This window comes from Phocoena phocoena, chromosome 19, assembly GCF_963924675.1.
Source record: "Phocoena phocoena chromosome 19, mPhoPho1.1, whole genome shotgun sequence".
In the NCBI taxonomy this organism is placed as follows: domain Eukaryota; kingdom Metazoa; phylum Chordata; class Mammalia; order Artiodactyla; family Phocoenidae; genus Phocoena; species Phocoena phocoena.
Window position 1 is genome coordinate 13023655 of NC_089237.1, and position 21573 is coordinate 13045227.

Sequence of the window (21573 nt, forward strand, 5' to 3'; positions counted from 1 at the left end):
TGGGCTGTTAGTTATAAGGGTGTATAAAAGTGTCAAAACCCTCACATTGCTCACTTTGTACACAGTTTTCACACTGAAACCTTGCATTTCACTGTATATAAATTTTACCTCAATTTAAAACAACAGGATGAACTATAATGACGTGCAACGACATGGATGGACCTTAACAATTTAAGTTTAAAAAGTTCAAAAATATTATATACAGCCTGGTACTCTTTTTATAAAGTTAAACACAACTAAGAATTTTTAACTGATTTTTCTCAGATTTGCATAGATACCAAAACGCTCAGCAGGGGGTGAGGACAGGGCATCATGTGGCGGTTGCCAGGAGCAGAAGTCAGCATAACGAGGTCGGAGCCGGGAGCTCACGTTAGCCTCAGACAGCAGGCTCACAGGTGCCGAGCATTATCAAAATAAACATGCAGGCACAGTCACGGACACAGAAGCAAACAACAAGACGGATGCATGGACCAGTGACGAGGAGGCGTCCTGAACCCAGGGTCAGGGTTCATCCAGTTTTGTGCCCCTGAGACCCTGGGACCTAAATTCACAAAGAGGAAAAAAATCACCATGGAAACTGGAAAACAACGACGATAACTAAAACTTCTGCTCAGAACTTATGGGACACCCCACAGCTGTCATGAGAAGAAAACGATTGCCTTACATTGCACTTCAGAAAAGGGAGGGGCTGCAAGCAAGGAGCTCGGGGTCCAATTTAAGGTCAGAGGTCGAGCACCAGGATGAGCCCGAACACAGCAGAAGAAACAAAACCACAAAGATGGAAAATCAAAGAAACAAAACAAATACACGTAGAGGAAAAGGAGCCCAAAGGGCAGTGGTCAGACAAAAGGAGTGCAGCCCCATCCTGGAGGAGCCCTGCACCCCCAGACCTGGAGCAGCGCCTCACCCCCAGACCTGGAGGAGCCCAAGAGAAGACTGCATACAGATAAATGTTCTCAGAGTGCCTTAAAGTCACTAAAAAGAAAATCTATAGTTGAGTATACACTACATATACAATTACGTGTTCTTTTCTCACCCATCATAATCATCTGTCATGTTATTAAAAATTCTTTATGAGCATTACAGTAATTCTCTCATACAGATTGACCACAATTCACTTCACTGTTAATCTACTATCCAGTATTAACTTGTTTCCATTAACTAATTTTCCATCATTATAAATAACACTAAAGCCTCTTTGTACATAAATCATTTTCAGAATTTCAAGGATACCTAGAAGTGAAATTCAGGGTCGAGGGCACAAGCATTTTTTTTTTTTTTTTTTTTTTTTTTTTGCGGTACGTGCGCCTCTCACTGTTGTGGCCTCTCCGTTGCGGAGCACAGGCTCCAGACGCGCAGGCTCAGCAGCCACGGCTCACAGGCCCAGCCGCTACGCGGCATGTGGGATCTTCCCGGACCGGGGCACAAACCCACGTCCCCTGCATCGGCAGGCAGACTCTCAACCACTGTGCCACCGGGGAAGCCCGGGCACAAGCATTTTTAAAGTTCTTAATACAAAATGCAAAATTATGCTGTCAATGCTACCAGTTCACATTGCATTTCCAAACACTGAGTATCTACATTTGTAGAGAACTTTGTTAATTTGATTTTTAAAAGTAGTATCTCAGTTAATTTAATTTGTGTTTGATCACAAACGATGTAACATTTTTTAAAGGTCATTGTTTGCATGTCTACCTCTGAGAGTATCAACTCCTGTCCTTTCCTATTTATCTACCACTCATTTTTCTTTGTGTTTTCTCACCAACTTGCATGAGTTACTTCTATTTAAGGTTATTAATCTTTTAAGCATTGGATTTGTCAAGACCTTCCTAGCTTATCTTCACTTCGTTTATATGTTTCTCTGCTGTGCAATTTTGTGTTTATATGTAACCCTATTTATCAAAAATCAGTTCCCTCATTAGGTGCTACAGCAATTAAACAGCAACAACTTATCAACCTTAAAGGCCGATTGTAACGTATTAGAACAATGATTTTCAAGAACCACACTAAAATGTAATACCTCTTAATTATTCGAAACATATAGTCACACATTTTAAATAAAACAAAGAGTTACTTACCGAATCCAAAAAGCAAAGGTAAGATCCTGAGCTCTGTGCTATGGCTTGATTTTTAGAATATCCGACTGTTTAAAGAAGAAAAGGAAAAGCTCTTTTAGAATTCAATTTTCAATGGATTCTGTTTCATAAAATTCAGTGTGATGCACACAGTAGGAAAGCTAGGAACATTCTGCACCACCAACTAAAAAATCAGGCCTCTTTAGAAGAAACTGATGGAGTAAGTATAATGATAAGAGACGACAGTCCACCCAGTACCAGTGTTAAAGCAGGATGTGCTCACAGGAGGAAAATAAAGTCAGCAAACATTTATCCAGTACAGCACTAAGCTAAACCCTGGGGAATACTTTTAAAAAACAAAATTACAATGTCCCTGAATGGAAGGACTTGAGAAGAACTGGCAGGAACACTTTCTATAAAGTCTCTGTTGATAAAAGTCACGATATGGTTACCCGGCAGTTGGGGCCACATACACACGTGCGATCAGCTGGTAGAAGCTCACTGGACTGGACACTTCGTGGGCAGTTACCTGAACACATATTTCAGTGATGAGGTACAGGCCCTGTCAGTGTCCACTGTTCCTGCACATACTGGGACCCCCAGCTCTTCCGGGAGGTACAGACCCTACTTCACCAAGACATGATCGGCACAAGAACCCCTCTTGGGATGGAAAATACACCACGCGTATGAAAATACACAAGGAGGATGGGCAATCGTGGCCGCACGCGGCGTGGGTGCCCCTTGCACCGCCGAGCACAGGGAGCAGGCACCATGTGGGGACGGCACACGGAGCACAAAGGCAGCAGATTCACCTGCGCACCTGGAAATCAGGGAAGCGGTTTCCCTTGGGGAGGGGGGCTTCTGGGCCGGTGATGTCGCTCTTCATCAGGGTGCTGGCTGCACGGTGTGTTCAGTTTGTGAAAATTAATTGAGCTGTACAAAGATGATAGGTGTACTTTTCTGTATGGATATTATACCTTAAGAAATGTTTTAGAATCCTTGCCTTCAGAGATTAGACCTGAGTTGGAAGGAGAGGTAACTGACAACCTATATTAAATGCCAAATGAACGGTGGGAAGCTCTAGGGAGGCTTATGGAGAGAAGACGAGACCACGGCAGAGGGGGCCAGAGAGATGACGCGAGTTTCCATCGAGAGAATGGGGTTCCAAGTGATGAACTGGGCAGTGAGCAGCATGGGGAGGACCGGCAGCTTTCAAGGGAGGGCAGCCAGGATAAGGCTTCCGAATAAGGAACAGAGCGCAGAAATGAACACACAGCAAGTTCGGTCTACGTGCTGAGGGCGGGGCAGGTTAGAGGAGGCACTTAGTCCAAAAGAGGGGACCAAGGGGCCTTCGAGGGGCACAATTCCCACCTTCCCTAGAAAGGAAATTCTGGTGCCTGAATCGTATTACAGAGACACTTAGATTTGGTGCCACCGAGGAAAGTCGCACAAAGCAGAACAGGTGTGGGCAGAGTTAAAACAATAAATCCCTCTTACTCAGAGCTGAGACAACCCGAAAAATGTTGGTCCCAGGGGACACCAGCAAAGTGTCTGCCCCAGGCCTCACCCCAGGTGCTCCCCAGTTTTCCGCTGTAAGGGGAACAGGAAGAGAAGGCAGGTCCCTCCTGTTACTCAGCCACTTTCTGGAACAAACCACACTGCAACCAGAAGTAAGGACCTTGGCCCTCATGCAGGGCCTCAAAGGGTGTGACCTAGAGCAGTGCCTTTGGCTGTTTTCACATGAGGTAGCACCTTAATTTCCAGCATTAATCCTAGAGCTTGGCCAACCCAAACCAGTTAGCAGGACAGTCACAGATTTCAAAGAACCACAGGTATAACAAGCAAGAGAAGGAAATATACACAAGGGGAGACAGGGGCCTGGCTCCTGACCCCTGGGGATGGATTAGCAACTATAGGTAAATCTCCATCATCACCACAAAGCAAGGCAAGCCCAGAGAAAAAGCTCATGGAATCAAAACGAAAAATGGGAAAAGACACACTGAAATTAACAGGAGCTGTGTTTTAAAAGTGGTTTTATTAGCGTTGGGTTTTAGAAGGGGAAATATCAAACCCAAGAATTTGGTTAATGAAGGAAAATGCATCTACTAAGGAAGCTGAAAGTTTCTCACGATGAATCTTGTGTTTGGCAAAGATAAGGAATTTGCTTTAATATTATTGCCTTGAAAAGTCAAATGTTTGTGCCAGGGCCTGATGTTTGGGGAGGTCTGTCCCTTTGTGAGGGGAGTCGGTTGTCATGGCCACAGCAGGAAAAACTCCCGCCTCTCCCGCCTCGGTGCGATATTAACATTCCTTACTCTTGGAGAGAAGAGGGTGGGATTGTGTTTTATTTCAATTTTAGCAAGTGACCACATTATTAAGAAATGTTTTGCTCTATTATGATATGAAATAATAGTAAATGAATCTTAACCCAATTTAAATACCCAACACTCCTGAAAATAGACACTTTGTATCTACATTATCCAACAGTCGATATAACATTTCCTATTTAAGAAAATATTGTTCTAGGAAAATATGTCCTTTCTGACATAATCCAAATTAACTGTTTTATTATGTGTAACACAGGATTCCCATGAATTCGCTTGCTTTATCCAACTTCAGTGAGACAGCAGAATCATTTTTTCACAATGTTACAATTTACTTTTTTATTATTTATAGAATACATACAAATATGATATGGCTCAAGTTATATCTACTCTTTAAAAAGTGTTTTATGAATGATAAAACTTGCTTTTAAAGTGGAGATTAGACAAGCAATCGCAAGTCATCAAAATGCCTTTAAATTACTTTTGTTCAACTATGGAAGATGCGAAACATCTTAATTAAAGAATATTTTGAAAGGTTGCTCATAGTAGTTTCAAAAACCATCATTTGTTTACACACATTTCAGAAGCAGGTTGAAATGGATGTCGCACAATAACTGATGTATAAAAAATGTTCTATTTCAAACAGACTAAAGATAATGAAAACAAGAAATAATTTGGGGGAAGATACTAAAAATATGCATGAGATGGAGGAGGAGGAAGACAATAACAGAACAGCTGCTAAGACTTCTCAAGGGCCCACCGTGTGTGGCCTCCTCTGGAACCCAGCACACATCAGCTTGTCTTACGCCCTCCCAACACCCACACGGGCACCTACTGCTACAGCCTGTTCACAAAGAAGGAAACGGAGGCGCGGGGTGGGTGCAGTGGACCCAACCCCGCAGCGGCTTCAGAGCCCCCTCGCTCGAGCACCTGCCCCGTCGCCCATCCTCGGCACCTCAGAGGCTGCACCAGAAGGCAGGACCGTGTGCTGCCCTCACCCACCACAAGGCACCTCTGCGTGGGGTCACTGTGCGGTGTCAGAGAACACGGTCTTTCCACAGGAACCTTCTAAAATAGCAGGGAAAAGCCTTTCGTCTTTTAAAAGGCCAAGATTTTAAAATTATTTCTGATTTAACATTTTTTTCTAAAATATTTTAGACAATTTTCTGCTTTCCTAAGTAGAGCGCACTGGCTGCTGTTTGTGAGGAGCGCAAGGCACGGCAGGGGAGCAGTTTCTGGGAGAGAAGTCTCTGCTTCGTTCTCTGAAGCCCAACTATTTCTTAGCCCATTTTCACCAACATCCACCCTCTACCTGCCCCCCTTCCAAAAAAAAAAAAAATGCTGGCGGGAAGCTGCAAAAGGTAAAGTGAAGGGCACCTGCCCTGGCTGCCCTTGGTGGAAGGAGATGCACTTAAGCCCCTCGTGGAGAAGCACACTATCCTACTTGAGAGCCAGTGTTCAGAGATGCTTAAATCTGTTTGAGGACGGGCCCCAGAGAGCTCCGATCCCAGCTGTGCCATCGAGGGGGGCAGTGTGAACTCTGAGTAAATCAGGACTCAGGCGAGACCCACGTGAGCTTGCAAGGTGCACAAGCAAGAATCAGCAAGTGAGACCCACTGAGTCCCCCGACCACCCAACACCAGCAGAAAAGAGCAGAGAGAAAGCTGGAAGATGAGAAGGGGTCTTGGAGGACAAGAGGCATCTAGAAAGAGTAGAATTGTCTCTCCCGCTCACACCTCTCCCCTGAGAGCTACCTTGAATGCTTCAATCCTATGCCACAACCCTACTGACCCACCCACCCACCTGGAAAGGATCTGAGGAGCTGCGAGCCTTTGTTTTGGCAAGTCACCCGCTGGGTCCGAACAGGATCTCATAGCCGAGCTAACACCCCCCTGGATCTCATCTGAGGGGTATTCCAGAGGGATCTCAAACCTTCAGCTGTGTCGGGAGCTACAAGGTTCCCTTAAGACCAAGCTCACTATGGAGGTGAAGCTACACCATTCCTGAGGATTTTAAAGGAGTGGTTCTCAACCCTGGATGCGCTTCAGTATGTTTTGGGAAGCTTTTACAACCCGCATGCCATGGTTGCGCCCCAGACCGATTACACGAGAACATCTTAGGGTAGGACTCAGGCATCAGGATTCTTAAAGCCTCTCCAGGCAATTCTAACATGCTACCAAAGTTGAGGACTACTTTTTAAAGAAAGACATGACTCCTAAAACCTATAGGAACCTGTCCACCAGCCTATCATCTGCCCTGCCTCTACCTTCAACCCCACCAGCCACAGTCTCATCATCTGTCCCGCCTCCACTTTCTGCTCTAGCAATGTGTGCAGGCATATTGTTTTCAAGTCTTATATGAAAACTGTAAAGTCAAACTACTAGAAGCACACTAGATTACAATTAAAGCTAAAAATGCAAAGCGAACCATTTTTACAGAAACAGGATGAATGAAGAAACATCCACAACTTGGCCCAGCATCATGAAATTTCAAAACTCAAAACATAAAGAGAAAAATCTTAGACACTTTCAGAAAAGATGCCTTTAAAATAACAAGAATCAGACGTACATAAGATTTCTTACTAGAATCAGGGGATACCAGAAGATAATGAAGCAACTCCTCCAAAATTCTAAGGAAAATTATTTTGCACCTAGAATTCTATACCCAGACAAACTGCCAATTGAGTATAAGTACAAAATAAAGACATTTTTAGACATGTAAATACTCTAAATATTTTACCATCCACATACTGGATATGAAAAAATTACTTGAAGAAGTACTTAAGAGAAATTAAAAAGGAACATAATTAAAAAGAAAATTAGGGGCTTCCCTGGTGGCGCAGTGGTTGAAAGTCTGCCTGCCGATGCAGAGGACACAGGTTCATGTCCTGGTCCGGGAAGATCCCACATGCCACGGAGCCGCTAGGCCCGTGAGCCATGGCCGCTGAGCCTGCGCGTCCGGAGCCTGTGCTCCACAACGGGAGAGGCCACAACAGTGAGAGGCCTGCGTATCGAAAAAAAAAAGAAAAGAAAATTAAATAAAATAAAAAGAGAAATTAAAAAAAAAACCCAAACAATGGTGCATGCGTATACAGTATAAGGGAATAAAGCAGAAGATTTTTTAAAGGCTCCATAGATTCTGACACCTGGGAATCCCCTCAGTGTGCAGCACGGGGTTAGCAGCAGATTTATTTCAGTTCCTCCTCCAAGTCTAATCCACTAGGTGGTCTGCAGTGAATAACAGTTACTTAAAAAACCATGAGTGCTGTTTTTGCAAGGTTTAAGCTGTTGGAATCAACTAAGTCAAGTACATAAAACAACAAGAGTTACAGAACAGAATGTAAAGATTATAAGCCCTGACAATATAGATATATTATGACAAACCAAAACTCTGAGCGGGGGAAAAAGAGAAAGGGAAGTGTGAAGAACCTACAGTGGGCTAAATGTTTCCTCTTTCATAGCAAGTATCAACTGACACTGTGAGTTAAATAAATCCAGTAGGAACTAAAAAACACTGGTTGCTCCTAGGGCATGGAGCTTTTACATTTCATTGCAGACCTTTCTGTATGCCTGAATTTTCTTTTTTTTTTTAACCACAAACTGGTATTAAAAAAAAATCTGTAATTAGTCAAAGTAGACATTTATTCGTGAAAATAAGTAAACGGTTTTCCTGCTATCTAAATGCAGGCTGCGAGGCTAGTTTACATGGGAGCTTGAGACAAAAGTGGGCTGAATTGTTCTACACAGTTATTGCTCTCATGAAGCTACATCAGCAAGTCCGAGACCTTCTGTTCTCACCCCTGAGCCAGACATGCAACCCACACAAAAAACTACAGACCAATGTTCCATATGTATATAGATGTAAAAATCCTTAAGAAAACCAAATAATTGCATTGTATGAAAATACTATAGTGTTATGGCTGGTTAGTTCTGGCACTGCAAGAGTGGTTCACTGTTAAGAAAAATACTAATGTAATTTACTACAATAAAAATGTTAGGAGAAAAAAATAGGCAATCACCTTAACAGATAACTAAAAGACATCTAACAAATTCTACACTGACGCCTCTTTTTTTTTTTCTGGCTGCACCATGCAGCACATGGGATCTTAGATCTCCATCAGGGATCAAACCCACGTCCCCAGCATTGGAAGTGCAGAGTCTTAACCGCTGGACCAACAGGGAAGTCCCTGATGCCTCATTTTATGAAGGCTTACTAAATTAGAAATATCAAGTTACCTTGATAAAGGTACCTGTCAGAAAGCAATAGTAAATGTCATACTTTTAGCACTGAAACACTACAAACATTCCCACTAAGCCAGCACAATAAAAGGATTCATTAATGTAACTCCACATTGTTCTTCTACCCTCCCCCCAAATATATGAAAAATAAAGAATAAATTAGAAATAAAGAAACAAAATTATAATATTTTTTCAGGATTAGATTACCTAAATAGAAAATCTGAGATAATGTGAAAAACTACTAGCGTTGGACAAGACAGGGAACCAGTAAAACTGGTAGTCTACCCTCTCTACCCAAGTCCAACACTAGAAACAAAAGGAGATCATAGACTCTGAACTTCCGATTTAAAAACTGCAAGAACCTCGAGAGGAGACAGAAGGAGGTTGTACCCTGACGTGGAAGGAAACCCAAATACCTCAGTCCAGAGGCTCGCTTGGCAAGAACTTCTGGATTGTGTTCTTTCCTCCACCCGCCACTGTGTGGGGAGCTAACTGCCCGTCCCTCCCTCCATCGCTGTGAAGCAAAAGAACAGCAGGTTCAGGAGGCAGCACCAGGACTGGGAGAAGCTGTTCCCACAAATACAGAAGACGGCCATTTCAGGCCTCCTCCTTCTCTTCTCCCTGTCCACTCCAAAAAGGAAAGGAATTGCACGGAACACAGGGAGATGGAAGGATGAACAGAAGGAAGGGAAGCGGGGGGTGGGGGGTGGGCAAAAGCAGAACAGGCAGGTTACCTAAGGGGCAAGCTCACCTGTATGGGGCGGTGCTCTGGGGGCAGCAAGTAGGGACTAAAGGAAGGATAATAAAGCTTGTGATGAAATTTCTTCATCACAGGATCCACCAGCCAACACTCAAACATGCCAGATAAGGACATACAAAAGGTAAAAGAATTCATCGCCAGTAGACCATCACTGCAAGAAGTGTTTTAAAAAGTCCAGGCAGAAGGAAAATCATAGAAGACGGAAATCTGGCTCTACACAAAGAAATGAAGAGCACTGAAAACTAACTATATGAGTAAATGAGTAATTTTCTTTCTTATTATTTAAATCTCTTAAAAAGATGACTGACTGTTTAAACTAAGTTAATACCAACGTTTGTGGGGTTTATGGTACATGTAAAAGTAGAATGCATGACAACAACAGCAAAAAAGGTAAGAGGGGAGAGAAGGACATGTACTGTCATGAGGTTCTCACACTATATGTGAAGTTGTACACACATTTGAGGGGCGGAACTTGGTAAGTTGACAGTATATTCTGTAAACTCCAAATCAACCACTAACAAGGCAAAAAAGGAATTATAGCTAATAAGCCAACAAAGGAGATAAAATAGAACCAAAAGAAATTTTGATTGGAGCTGGCCTGACAGCACAAGTTCCACAGACTGCTTGCCAGCAAAACTGGTAAAAATTATCTTTTAATAATTTAATTTTTTAAAATTATTTTTAAAATAACTTTTTAAAAATTATTTTTAAAAACCCCAACCATTTATAGTCTCTGGAAATGGCCCTAACACACAGCAAGTGAAAAAAATATTTATTCAAGAAAATCTACTAAAACTTAGTAATGGTGAGGGTCTAGGTATGTGAGCCAAGACCTGCTCCTTCCCTCCCCCAAGAAGGAAACTCCACCCCAGACAGGTACAGCCAAAAATACAGGGTTCCCTCTTCTGCTAGGCCCGTCAGAAAGCTATTTTTCTGGGAGAGATAGGGCATCAGCATTTCTCATCCTGACTCCAGGTACCTGTTGCTGAGGCTGAGTCCTAGGCAAGTGCAGTTGAAAAGTGGGGCTCCCTTTTCCCACTCAGCCCCCATGCTGGGATGGACTCTCTGTCTACACTGGGAATGGTATCACCAAGAATACTGGGGACCCAAATGCCCTTGCCCTAGGTTATGGGGTGGGGGTTCCATACTGAGAGAGACATGGGGTTACTGCCCACCCCCTGCTTCATCTGCAACAGGGTGTGAAGTTCAAGCCCTAGGGTACACCCAAAACGGTGGTGAGAGGCAGTTGGTAAAGGAGATTGGTAGATTCATTGGCAATATAGGCTAAACTGTGGGACGACCAGTTTGCTAGACATAAATGGGTAAGAGACAGCTGAGAAGAGCCCTCCTGGTGTCAGAACAAACTTTAAACACTGACCTCAAGAACTATTCCTTTGAAGGAATATGGATTCACTTGTATTATTCTTATATAGCAATTTATGCTCTTAGGTATTGTTGAAAACAGTAAAGCAGTCAGCAATAAGTGGAGCTTGACAGCTGGGTGTGGTCAGGGAAAGAGAGGCCAGCCCACACCACTGCCACCTCAGGGTGACTGTGGGTGGGTACACCCAGCGCTATATTCCTGAAAGAGATCATTAGAGGTTTCACACTGCAAGGGCAGGGGAGCAGACTTTACTAAAATTATCTAACCAGTCAATATACAAGCAAACAAGTCAATAATAATAACAAGCCTAGTCGGGGTGGGGGGGACCAGTACCCAGAGTTACTATATTATCTAATATGTCCAGTTTCCAACAAAAATTAGGAGACATGCAAAGAAACAAGAAAGCATTACCCAGACACCGAATAAAAAGAAGGCCCAGAAACTTCTAGTGAGAACATCACAGTGTCTGATTTAACAAAGACCTCAAAGTAACCATTATAAATATGTTCAAAGACCTAAAGGAAACCGTAATTAAAGAAGCAAAGAAAGGTATGAAGACAATGTCATATCAAATCAAGAGTATCAATAAAGAGACAGAAATTATTAAAAAGGACCAACTGGAAATTCTAGAGCTGAAAAGTATAACACTCTAACTAAAAAATACCCTGGAGGAACACAACAGGATATTTGAATCAGCAGAAAAATTATCAAACTTGATGGATAAAAATAATGCAATCTGAAGAACAGAGAGAAAAAAGAATGAAGAAAAATAAACACGACCTCAGAGAAATCTGAAATACTATTAAAGACACTAATATATGCATAACAGTAGTACCAAAAGAAAAGGAGAGAGCAACAAGCACAAAAAATATTCAAAGATATGATGGCTAAAATCTTTCCAAATGCAGTGAAAAACATTAATCTACACATTCAAGAAGCTCAAACAACTCCAAGGAGGATAAACTCAACAGATTCACAACTAGATACATCATAGTAAAAACACTGAAAGCCAAAAACAGGGAGAAAATCTTAAAAGAGACAAGGGAAAAGAAAGGAAATCTCAATAAGATTAACAGTTGACTTTTCAGCGCAAACAATGGAGGCCAGAAGGCAGTGGGATAACACATTCAAAGCACTCAAAGAAAAAACTGTTAACCAAGAATCCTATATCCAGCAAAACTATCTTTCAAAAATAAAGGAGAAATTAAGACATTCCAAATAAACAAACACTGAGAGAAATTGTTGTTGATTCACCTTACAAGAGATGCTAAAGGAAGTTCTTTAGATTAAAGAGATTGACCCCAAGTGATTCCAGGGAGTATTTCAAATCCATGAAAGAAAAAAAGGGAGTACCAGTAAAATAACTATTAATTATAAAAGACAATATAAATGCATATTTCTTCTCCTTTCTTCTGCTAACTGAAGTAGCAGTAGTAAAAAAAATAAAAATTGTATAAAACAATATGTAACAACCCAATCAAAAAATGGGTGGGGGCTTCCCTGGTGGCACAGTGGTTGAGAGTCCACCTGCCAATGCAAGGGACATGGGTTTGTGTCCCGGTCCAGGAAGATCCCACATGCCATGGAGCGGCTGGGCCCGTGAGCCATGGCCGCTGAGCCTGTGCGTCCAGAGCCTGTGCTCCGCAATGGGAGAGGCCACAACGGTGAGAGGACTGCGTACCACAAAAAAAAAAAAAAAAAAAAATCTACAAACAATAAATGCTGGAGAGGGTGTGGAAAAAAAGGAACCCTCCTACACCGTTGGTGGGAATGTAAATTGATACAGCCACTATGGAGAACAGTATGGCAATTTCTTTAAAAACTAAACATAGAGCTACCATATGATCCAGCGATCCCACTCCTGGGCATATATCTGGAGAAAACCATAATTTGAAAGGATACATGCACCCCAGTGTTCACTACAGCACTATTTACAATAGCCAGGACATGGAAATAACCTATATGTCCATCGACAGAGGAATGGATAAAGAAGATATGGTACATATATACCATGGAATATTTCTTAGTCATAAAAAAGAATGAAATAATGCCATTTGCAGCAACATGGATGGACCTAGAGACTGTCATACAGAGTGAAGTAAGTCAGAAAGAGAAAAACCAATATTGTATATTAATGCATATATGTGGAATCCAGAGAAATGGTACAGGTGAACCAGTCTGCAAGGCAGAAATAGAGACACAGATGTAGAGAACAAATGTATGGACACCAAGGAGGGAAAGCAGGGGATGGGGGGTGGGATGAATTGGGAGACTGGGACTGACATATATACAATAATATGTATAAAATAGATAACTAATAAGAACCTACTGTATAGCACAGGGAACTCCACTTCACTGTACAGCAGAAACTAACACAACATTGTAAAACAACTATACCCCAATTTTTAAAAAATGGTACAAACGAACCTATTTACAAAACTGAAATTGAGTCACAGATGTAGAAAACAAACTTATGGAAGGGGGAGTATATATTGGGAGATTGGGACTGACATACACACACTACTATATATAAAAGATAACTAATAAGAACCTACTGTATAGCACAGGGAACTCTATTCAGTGCCCTGTAATTACCTACATGGGAATGGAGTCTAGAAGAGAGTGGATATATGTATATGTATGGCTGATTCAGTTTGCTGTACAGCAGAAACTAACACAACATTGTAAATCAACTATACTCCAATAAGAAATTAATTTAAAAAACAATATGTAAGTAATGTATTATTGGGTCTATAACATATAGAAACTCTGAATCTGGCAAAACTATCCTTCAAAAATGGAGAAATTAACACATTTGCAGATAAACAAAAGCTGAGGGAGATATCCCCTAACAGATCTGCCCTACAAGAAATGCTAACAGGAGTCCTTCCCGCTCTAATGAGAACACTAGACAGTAACTTGAAACCATACAAACAAATGAAAAACACTGATGAAGATTACTATGTAGCTAAATATAAAAGCCAGTATTATTTTACTTTCAGTTTGTATTTTTCCCATATGATTTAAAAAACACATTAAACAATGATTATAAACCTATGTTAATGGGCAAATGATAAAGATGTAATTTGTGACAAAAATGATATAAAGTGGGAGGTACACAGCTGTACAGAAGCAGAGCTTTATACACTATTAAAGTTAAGTTGATGTTAATTCAAATTAGATTGTTATAAATTTAAGATGTTAATTGTAATCCCCACAGTGATGACTAAGAAAATAACTTACAAATACACAGAACAGGAAATGAGAAGGGAATAAAAATGGCACACTAGTAATAACCAATTAAACAGAGGAAAGCACTGATGGAGGACTGAAGAATAAAAGAGATAGACAGCATATAGAAAACAACAGCAAAATGGCAAAAGTTCTTCCTCGAAAGTAATTACTTTAAATATAAATGCTCCAATTAAAAGGCAATGATTGGCAGAATGGATTAAAAAAACACATGATACATTTAATGCTACAGGAGATTCATCTTAGATCCAAAGGCACAAATAAGTCGAAAGTGAAATGATGGAAAAAGATATTCCATTCAACCAACAACCAAAAAAGTGCTGGAGTGATTAAACTAGTACTAGGGAAAATAAACCCTAAGTCAGAAATTGTTACAAGAAACAAAGGACACTATATATTGATGAAAGGGTCAATCAAGAAAATATAACAATTATAAAACTATACACATCTAACAAGAGAGCCCCAAAATAAATGAAGCAAAAATGAACAGAATTGAAGGGAGAAACATAATTCTACTATAGTAGTTGAATACTTCAACACCTCACTTTCAATAACAGATAGAACATCAAGACAGAAGATCAGTAAGGTAATAGAGGACTTGAACAACACTATAAACCAACAAACCTAACAGACATATACAGAACACTCTACTCAGTAACAGCATTGCATTGCATTCTTCCTAAGTGCACATGCAACATCCTCCAGGACAGACCACATGTCAGGCCACAAAACACATCTCAAAAAATTTTTAAAGACTGAAATCAGATTAAGTATCTTCTCTGACCACAATGGAATGAAACTAGAATTCAATAACGGAAGGACAAATATGTGAAAATTAAACAACCTACTCTTAAATAACCAATGGGTCAAATAAGGGAAATTAGAATATACTTAAGAGATAAATAAAAATAAAAATACAGCATACCAAAACTTACAGGATGCAGCAAAAGCAGTGATCAGAGGGAAATTTATATATAAATGTCTACATAAAAGACATCTCAAGTCAACAACCTAACTTTACATGTTACGGAGCTAGAAAAAGAAGAACACATTAAACTCACAGCTAGCAGAAGGAAAGAAATAATAAAGATCAGAACAGAGGTAAATGAAATAAAGACTAAAAAAACAACAGAGAAAATCAATGAAACCAAAAGTTGGTTCTTTGAAAAGACCAACAACATTGACAAACCTTTAGCTAGACTAAGAACCAATAAGCTTCAAATTACTAAAATCAAAAATGAAAGTGGGCAGACTTCCCTGATGGTCCAGTGGTTAAGACTCTGCACTTCCACTACAGGGGGTGCGGGTTCGAGCCCTGGTCAGGGAACTAAGATCCCACAAGCCGTGAGGCACAGCCAAAAAAAAAAAAAGAAAAGAAAAGAAAAAGAAAGTGGGTTCATTACTACTGAACTTAACAGAAACTTAAACAGATTATAATTGAATATTATGAACTGTATGCCAACAAATTAGATAACCTAGACGAAATGGACAATTTCTAGAAACACATTAACTCTCAAAACTAACTCAAGAAGAAGTAAAAAATCTGAACATACCTATAACAAATACAGAGATTGAATCAGTAATCAAAATCTCCCAACAACGGCAAAAAAGCCTAGGATCAGACGGTTCCACTAGTGAATTCTACCAAACATTTAGATAATTAACAACAATCCTTCTCAAACTCTTCAAAAAAAAAAAATAGAAGAAAAGGAAACACTTCTTAACTCATTCTACAAAGCCAGCATTACTCTGATACTACAGTCAGATGGAGACATCAGAAGAAAGGAAAACTACCTACCAATATCCCTTATGAATATCTATGTAGAAATCCTCAACAAAATACTGGCAAACTAAATCCAGCAGCATATTAGAAAGATTATACACCATGATCAAGTGGGATGTATCCCAGTAATGCAAGGGTGGTTCAACATATGAAATCAATCAGTACAATATACCACCTTAATAGAACTGAAGGAAAAAAACCTACATGATTATCTCAGTTGATGCAGAGAAAAGACTGGACAAAATCCTCTTTCATGATAAAGAAAAACACAGTCAGCAAACTAGGAATTGAAGGGAACTTCCTCAGCCTGATAAAGGGTATTTATAAAAATCCACAGCTAACATTATACTCAATGGTGAAACACCATACGCTTTCCCCCTAAGATCAGGATCAAGACAAGGGTGTCTCCTTTCTCCACTCCTACTAAACACTGGAAGTTCTAGCTGAAGCAATTAGGCAAGAAAAAGAAATAAGGCATCCAGTTAAAAAGGGATAAGTAAAACTATCTCAGTTGCAGATGACATGATCTTAAATATAGGAAATCCTAAAAAACTCACAAAAAAACTACTAGAGCTAATAAACAAGTTCAACAAAGTTGCAGGATACAAGATCAATACACAGGAAAATCAGTTTTCCTATACACTAACAATGAACAATCTGAGAAGGAAATTAAGAAAACAATTCCATTCACACTACCATAAAAAATAATAAAGTGCTGAGGCGTTAATTTAACCAAAGAGGCAAAAGCCTTGTACATTGAAAGTTATAAAACATTGATAAAAGAAACTGAAGAAGACCTAAGACCTAAGGAAAGATATTCTGTGTTCATGAATTGGAAGACTTAATATTATTAAAGTGACAACACAACCCAGATATACAGATTCAATGCCATCCCCATCAAAATCCCAATGGTCTTTATTGCAGAAATGAAAAAACTGATCCTAAAATTCATATGAAATTGCAAAACAATTTTGAAAAAGGAAAACGAAGTTGGAAGACTCATACTTCCCAATATCAAAACCTACCACAAAGCTATGGTAATCAAAGCAGTGTAGTACTGGCATAAGAATAGAGTCCAGAAATGAACCCATTCATTTACGGTCAACTGATTTTCACAAGGGTACCGAAACTTTCAATGGAGAAAGAATAGTCTTAAACAAATGGTGTTGGAACAACTCAATATCCACATGCGAAAGAATGAAGTTATATTCTTACTTCACACCATATACAAAAATGAACTCAAAATGGAACAAAGACCTACATAAAGAGCTCAAATTATAAAACTCTGAAGAAAACAAAGGAGTAAATGTTCATGACCTTGATTAAGCAATGATTTCTTAGATAGGACACCAAAAGCACATAAAATGACAACAAAAATAAATTGGATTTTATCAAAATTACAATTTTTGTGCATCAAAGATTATTCTCAGGAGAGTGAAAAGACAATCCAAAGTATGGGAGAAAATATTTGCAAATCATATATCTGATAAGGGTCTAGTATCCAGAATATATAAAGAACTCTTACAGCTCAACAACAAAAACGCAAACAATCCAATTTTAAAATGGTCAATGGACTTGGATAGACATTTCTCCAAAGAAGATATACAAATGGACAACAAGCACACAAAAAGAGGCTCAATATCATTAGTCACTAGAGAAATGCAAATTAAAACCACAATGAAGGGCTTCCCTGGTGGTGCAGTGGTTGAGAGTCCGCCTGACGATACAGGGGACATGGGTTCGTGCCCCGGTCCGGGAAGATCCCACATGCCGCGGAGCGGCTAGGCCCGTGAGCCATGGCCGCTGAGCCTGTGCATCCGGAGCCTGTGCTCAGCAACAGGAGAGGCCACAACGGTGAGAGGCCCGTGTACCACAAAAAAAAAAAAACAAAAAAAAACATAATGAAAAACCATTTCACACTCACTAGGATGGCTATAATTAAAAAGAACACAGAAAATAAGAAGTGTTGGTAAGGATGTAGAGAAACTGGAGTCCTCATACATGGTTGGTGGCAATGTAAAATGGTGCAACTGATGTGGAAAATAGTTTGGCAGTTCCTCAATATGCTGAACATAGAATTACAATATGACCCAGCAATTCAACTACGAGGTATATACCCAAAGGAACTGAAAACCTATGTTGAAACAAAAATTTGTACACAAATGTTTATACTAGCGCTCTTCACAACAGCCAAAAGGTAGAACAACCCAAATGTCCCTCAGCTGATGAATGGATAAACAAAATATGGTACATCTATACAATTAAATATTGGGTTGGCCAAAAAGTTCGTTTGGTTAATGAATACATTGTTCAATAAAGTTCTCGGTGCAAATGAAAAATGTCTTTCATTTTCACTTAAAACCAAATGAACTTTTTGGCCAACCCAATATTATTCTCTCGTGAAAAGGAATGAAGTACTAATATATGCCTCAACATGAACCTTACAAACATCTTGCTACGTGAAAGAAGCCAGTCACAAAAGAACACATATTATATGATTCCATTTATACAAAATGTCTAAAACAGGCAAATCTACAGACAGAAAGTAAATCAGGGGTTGCGTAGGGCTGGGGGGGATGGGGGATGGAGGGTGATAACTAAAGGATACAGGGTTCCTTTCTGAGGTGATGAAAATGTTCTAAAATTGACTGTGGTGGTGGCTGCACACATCTGTGATCATACTACAAAACACTTGATTGTACACTTTGATGGGTGGATTGTATGGTATATAAATTGTATTTTAATAAAGCTGTTATAAAAGATATTTAATTAATCCAAAAGAAGGCAGAGAAAGAGGAAAATGGAATGAAGAATAGATGCGACTAATGTAACAGCAAGAAGAGAGACTCAAACCTAACCACATCAATAATCATATTACATGTAACTAATGTAAACATCCCAGTTAAAAGGCAGAGATTGTCAGATTGGATTTAAAAAGCACCATCATATGTTGTCTACAAGAATCTATAAGGGAGGGGGCATCCTTTAAATACAAAGACAGGAATGGGTTAAAAGACAAAATGATGGAAAAGATACACTATGCTAACACTAGTCAAAATAAAGCCAGAGCAGTTATATTAATATCAAACAATGCATATTACCAGAGGTCAGGAGGGTTATTCGTAATGATGAAGGGGTCAATTCTTCACAACAATCTCAAATATTAACAGAGTTTCAAAATGCACAAAGCCAAAAATGATAGAACTATAAGGAAGAATAATAAATCTACAATTAGAGTTGGAGATTTCAATACCCCGCCTCAGTAACTGAGAACAAGTAGACCTTGTATCAGCAAGGATGCAGTAGATTTAAACAAGACTGTGCCCAACTGGACTTAATTTACGTTTACAGAAAACTCCACCAACACCAGCAGATACACAACCTTCTCAAGTGCACATGGAACATTTGCCAAGATAGGCCTTATCCTGGGCTATAAAGTAAATCTTACTAAATTTAAAAGATTCAAGTCAAAAAAGTATGTTCTCTTACTTCAGAGGAATTAAATCAGAAATGAATAATAGAAAGATATCTGGGAAATCCCTCAAAAATTTGGAAACTAAATACTAAATACTTCAAATAATCCATAAATCAAATAAGAAATCAATGGGGAAATTAGAAGGTATTTTGAAGCTGAATGAAAATTAAAACATAACATATCAGAATTCGTGGGATGTTGCTAATGCAATAGAGGGGAATTTATATCACTAAATGCCTATGCTAGAAAATGAGAAAGGTCTCAAACCAATGACTTCAGCTTTCACCTTAAGAATTACAAAAAGAGGGGCTTCCCTGGTGGCACAGTGGTTAAGAATCTGTCTGCCAATGCAGGGGACATGGGTTTGAGCCCTAGTACAGGAAGATCCCACAGGCCACGGAGCAACTAAGCCCGTGCGCCACAACTACTGAGCCTGCGCTCTAGAGCCTGCGAGCCACAGCTACTGAGCCCGCGTGCCTAGAGCCCGTGCTCCACAACAAGAGAAGCCACTGCAATGAGAAGCCCGGGCACCACAATGAAGAGTAGCCTCCACTTGCTGCAACTAGAAAAAGCCCGTGCGTAGCAACAAAGACCCAACACAGCCAAAAATAAATAAATAAATTTTAAAAATAAGAATTACAGTAAGAACCAATTAAACCCAAAGTGAGCAGAAAGAAAATAATACAATTCAGAGTCGAAATAGAAAACAGACAAAATAGGAAAAAGAAAAACAATATAGAAAATCAATGAAACCAAAAGCTGCTTCTTTAAGAAGATTTTTTTTAATGGACAAAAACAAATCTAATGTCACAAGAAAAGAATTTTAAAAATTAGAGGTGACCAATAATGACCAATCACACCAGGAATGAAAACACCCAGTGGCTTTCTGTTGGGCTGAATAAGTAAAGAATGAGCAGTGGATGTACACAAATCCTTACTGAAGCATAAGAAAGCCAGGCTTACCGTGTCCTTAGTAAGTGATATACTCAAGTATTACTCAGGATAATTTTCACCAGGATTTGAACAACAGGAAACTATTTAAGTACATAAGTCGATAAGAATAATAAACTAAACACGGTTACTGACCTCCTCGGGGAGAAGGAGAATCGTGCCCTCCAATGACCACGAGGATGCCGGAACCTTCCAGCTTCTCTTTCCATTTTTCAATGATACTCATGGACTTGTCCTGAAAGCACAAGGACGCTGGCAGATCAGGAAACTTTCCTCCAGACAGTCAGAGGTGACTTACACTAGGGCTAAATCACCAACAGAAAGTTCATAAATACCTTACTGGCATCATTAAAAATGGAAAGCTCCATGGAGCCTTCGAAGTCCTGCTGCAAAACAGACCCCAAGCACTCGTCCAGCCACGGTTCAGCGTCATGGACCGGGAGGATAACAGACTGGAATTCAAAACAAAACGATTGAGAAACAAGTGTGGAAACTGAATACTCTTTCCATGGGTCTAATTTACTTCCCCATTACCATCCGCACAATGCTCATTTCCAAAGGGCAAGACCTGACTTACAGAGTAACCCAGAATAAGGCTTCCAGGGAAAGAATATGTCCTGACAAAAAAAAAGGTGTCTATGCCTCCTCTCAAGATTTATTGTCTTAGATTTCCCAGAATTGGTCTTTTGGATGCTTTTGAAAAGGAAACAAAAATCTGAAAGGCATCAAAAATGTTCCCAATTCAACGGCAAATTCATGTGTTTCCCAATCAGTGGTCAGAAACATCATCATTTTGGTTGAAACAAGCATCTGTGTATCTTGAACCCACTCATGAAATAAGCATTTTTAGTAAACCATGATGTTAGAGAAACTGCAACAAAGAAACCCTTTTAAGTACCCCCTACACTTGCTTTAACAAAGTATGGGGGCGGGGCTGGGAAAAGGGGAGGTGACCTCCCTCCAGCTCTCTCTTCCTTTGCTCTACTCAGTTTAGGATAGTTTGGCACTGTCCTCTTCTCATAGGGCCCACATAAAACAAAAATTTATGAAGTGTACGGAGTAAAACCAGTGAATCTTGACTGCCAACAAAACAACTGATTACAGGATTTGTCTTAATTCTGTATATTACCACATTGAGCAATACAGAATACCCAAAGATAGAAGTTACAGTCGGTCTTCACCCTTGAGTTTATACCCTAACGAAGAGTGGACACATTCCCAAGTAAGAAGACAGAAACACAGGTCATCCAGGTGTGAGCGTGTGTCTACACATGCATACACGTGCAAACATACATACGTGCATATATGTACAAATTATATATCTATACAGA

The 21573-nt window shown here is 39.9% G+C and overlaps 1 protein-coding gene across 1 annotated transcript in view; it reads right to left on the bottom strand.

Moving 5' to 3' along the window:
* Nucleotides 1-21573, bottom strand: part of B3GNTL1 (UDP-GlcNAc:betaGal beta-1,3-N-acetylglucosaminyltransferase like 1) — a 109512-nt gene that overhangs the window by 84224 nt on the left and 3715 nt on the right. The window contains exons 3-5 of the mRNA XM_065897474.1: nucleotides 20578-20694; nucleotides 20378-20477; nucleotides 2079-2143 (exon numbers count right to left, since the gene is read on the bottom strand). Of these exons, the coding sequence (XP_065753546.1) occupies nucleotides 2079-2143; nucleotides 20378-20477; nucleotides 20578-20694 (282 nt within the window). The remainder of the gene's footprint in view (nucleotides 1-2078; nucleotides 2144-20377; nucleotides 20478-20577; nucleotides 20695-21573) is intronic.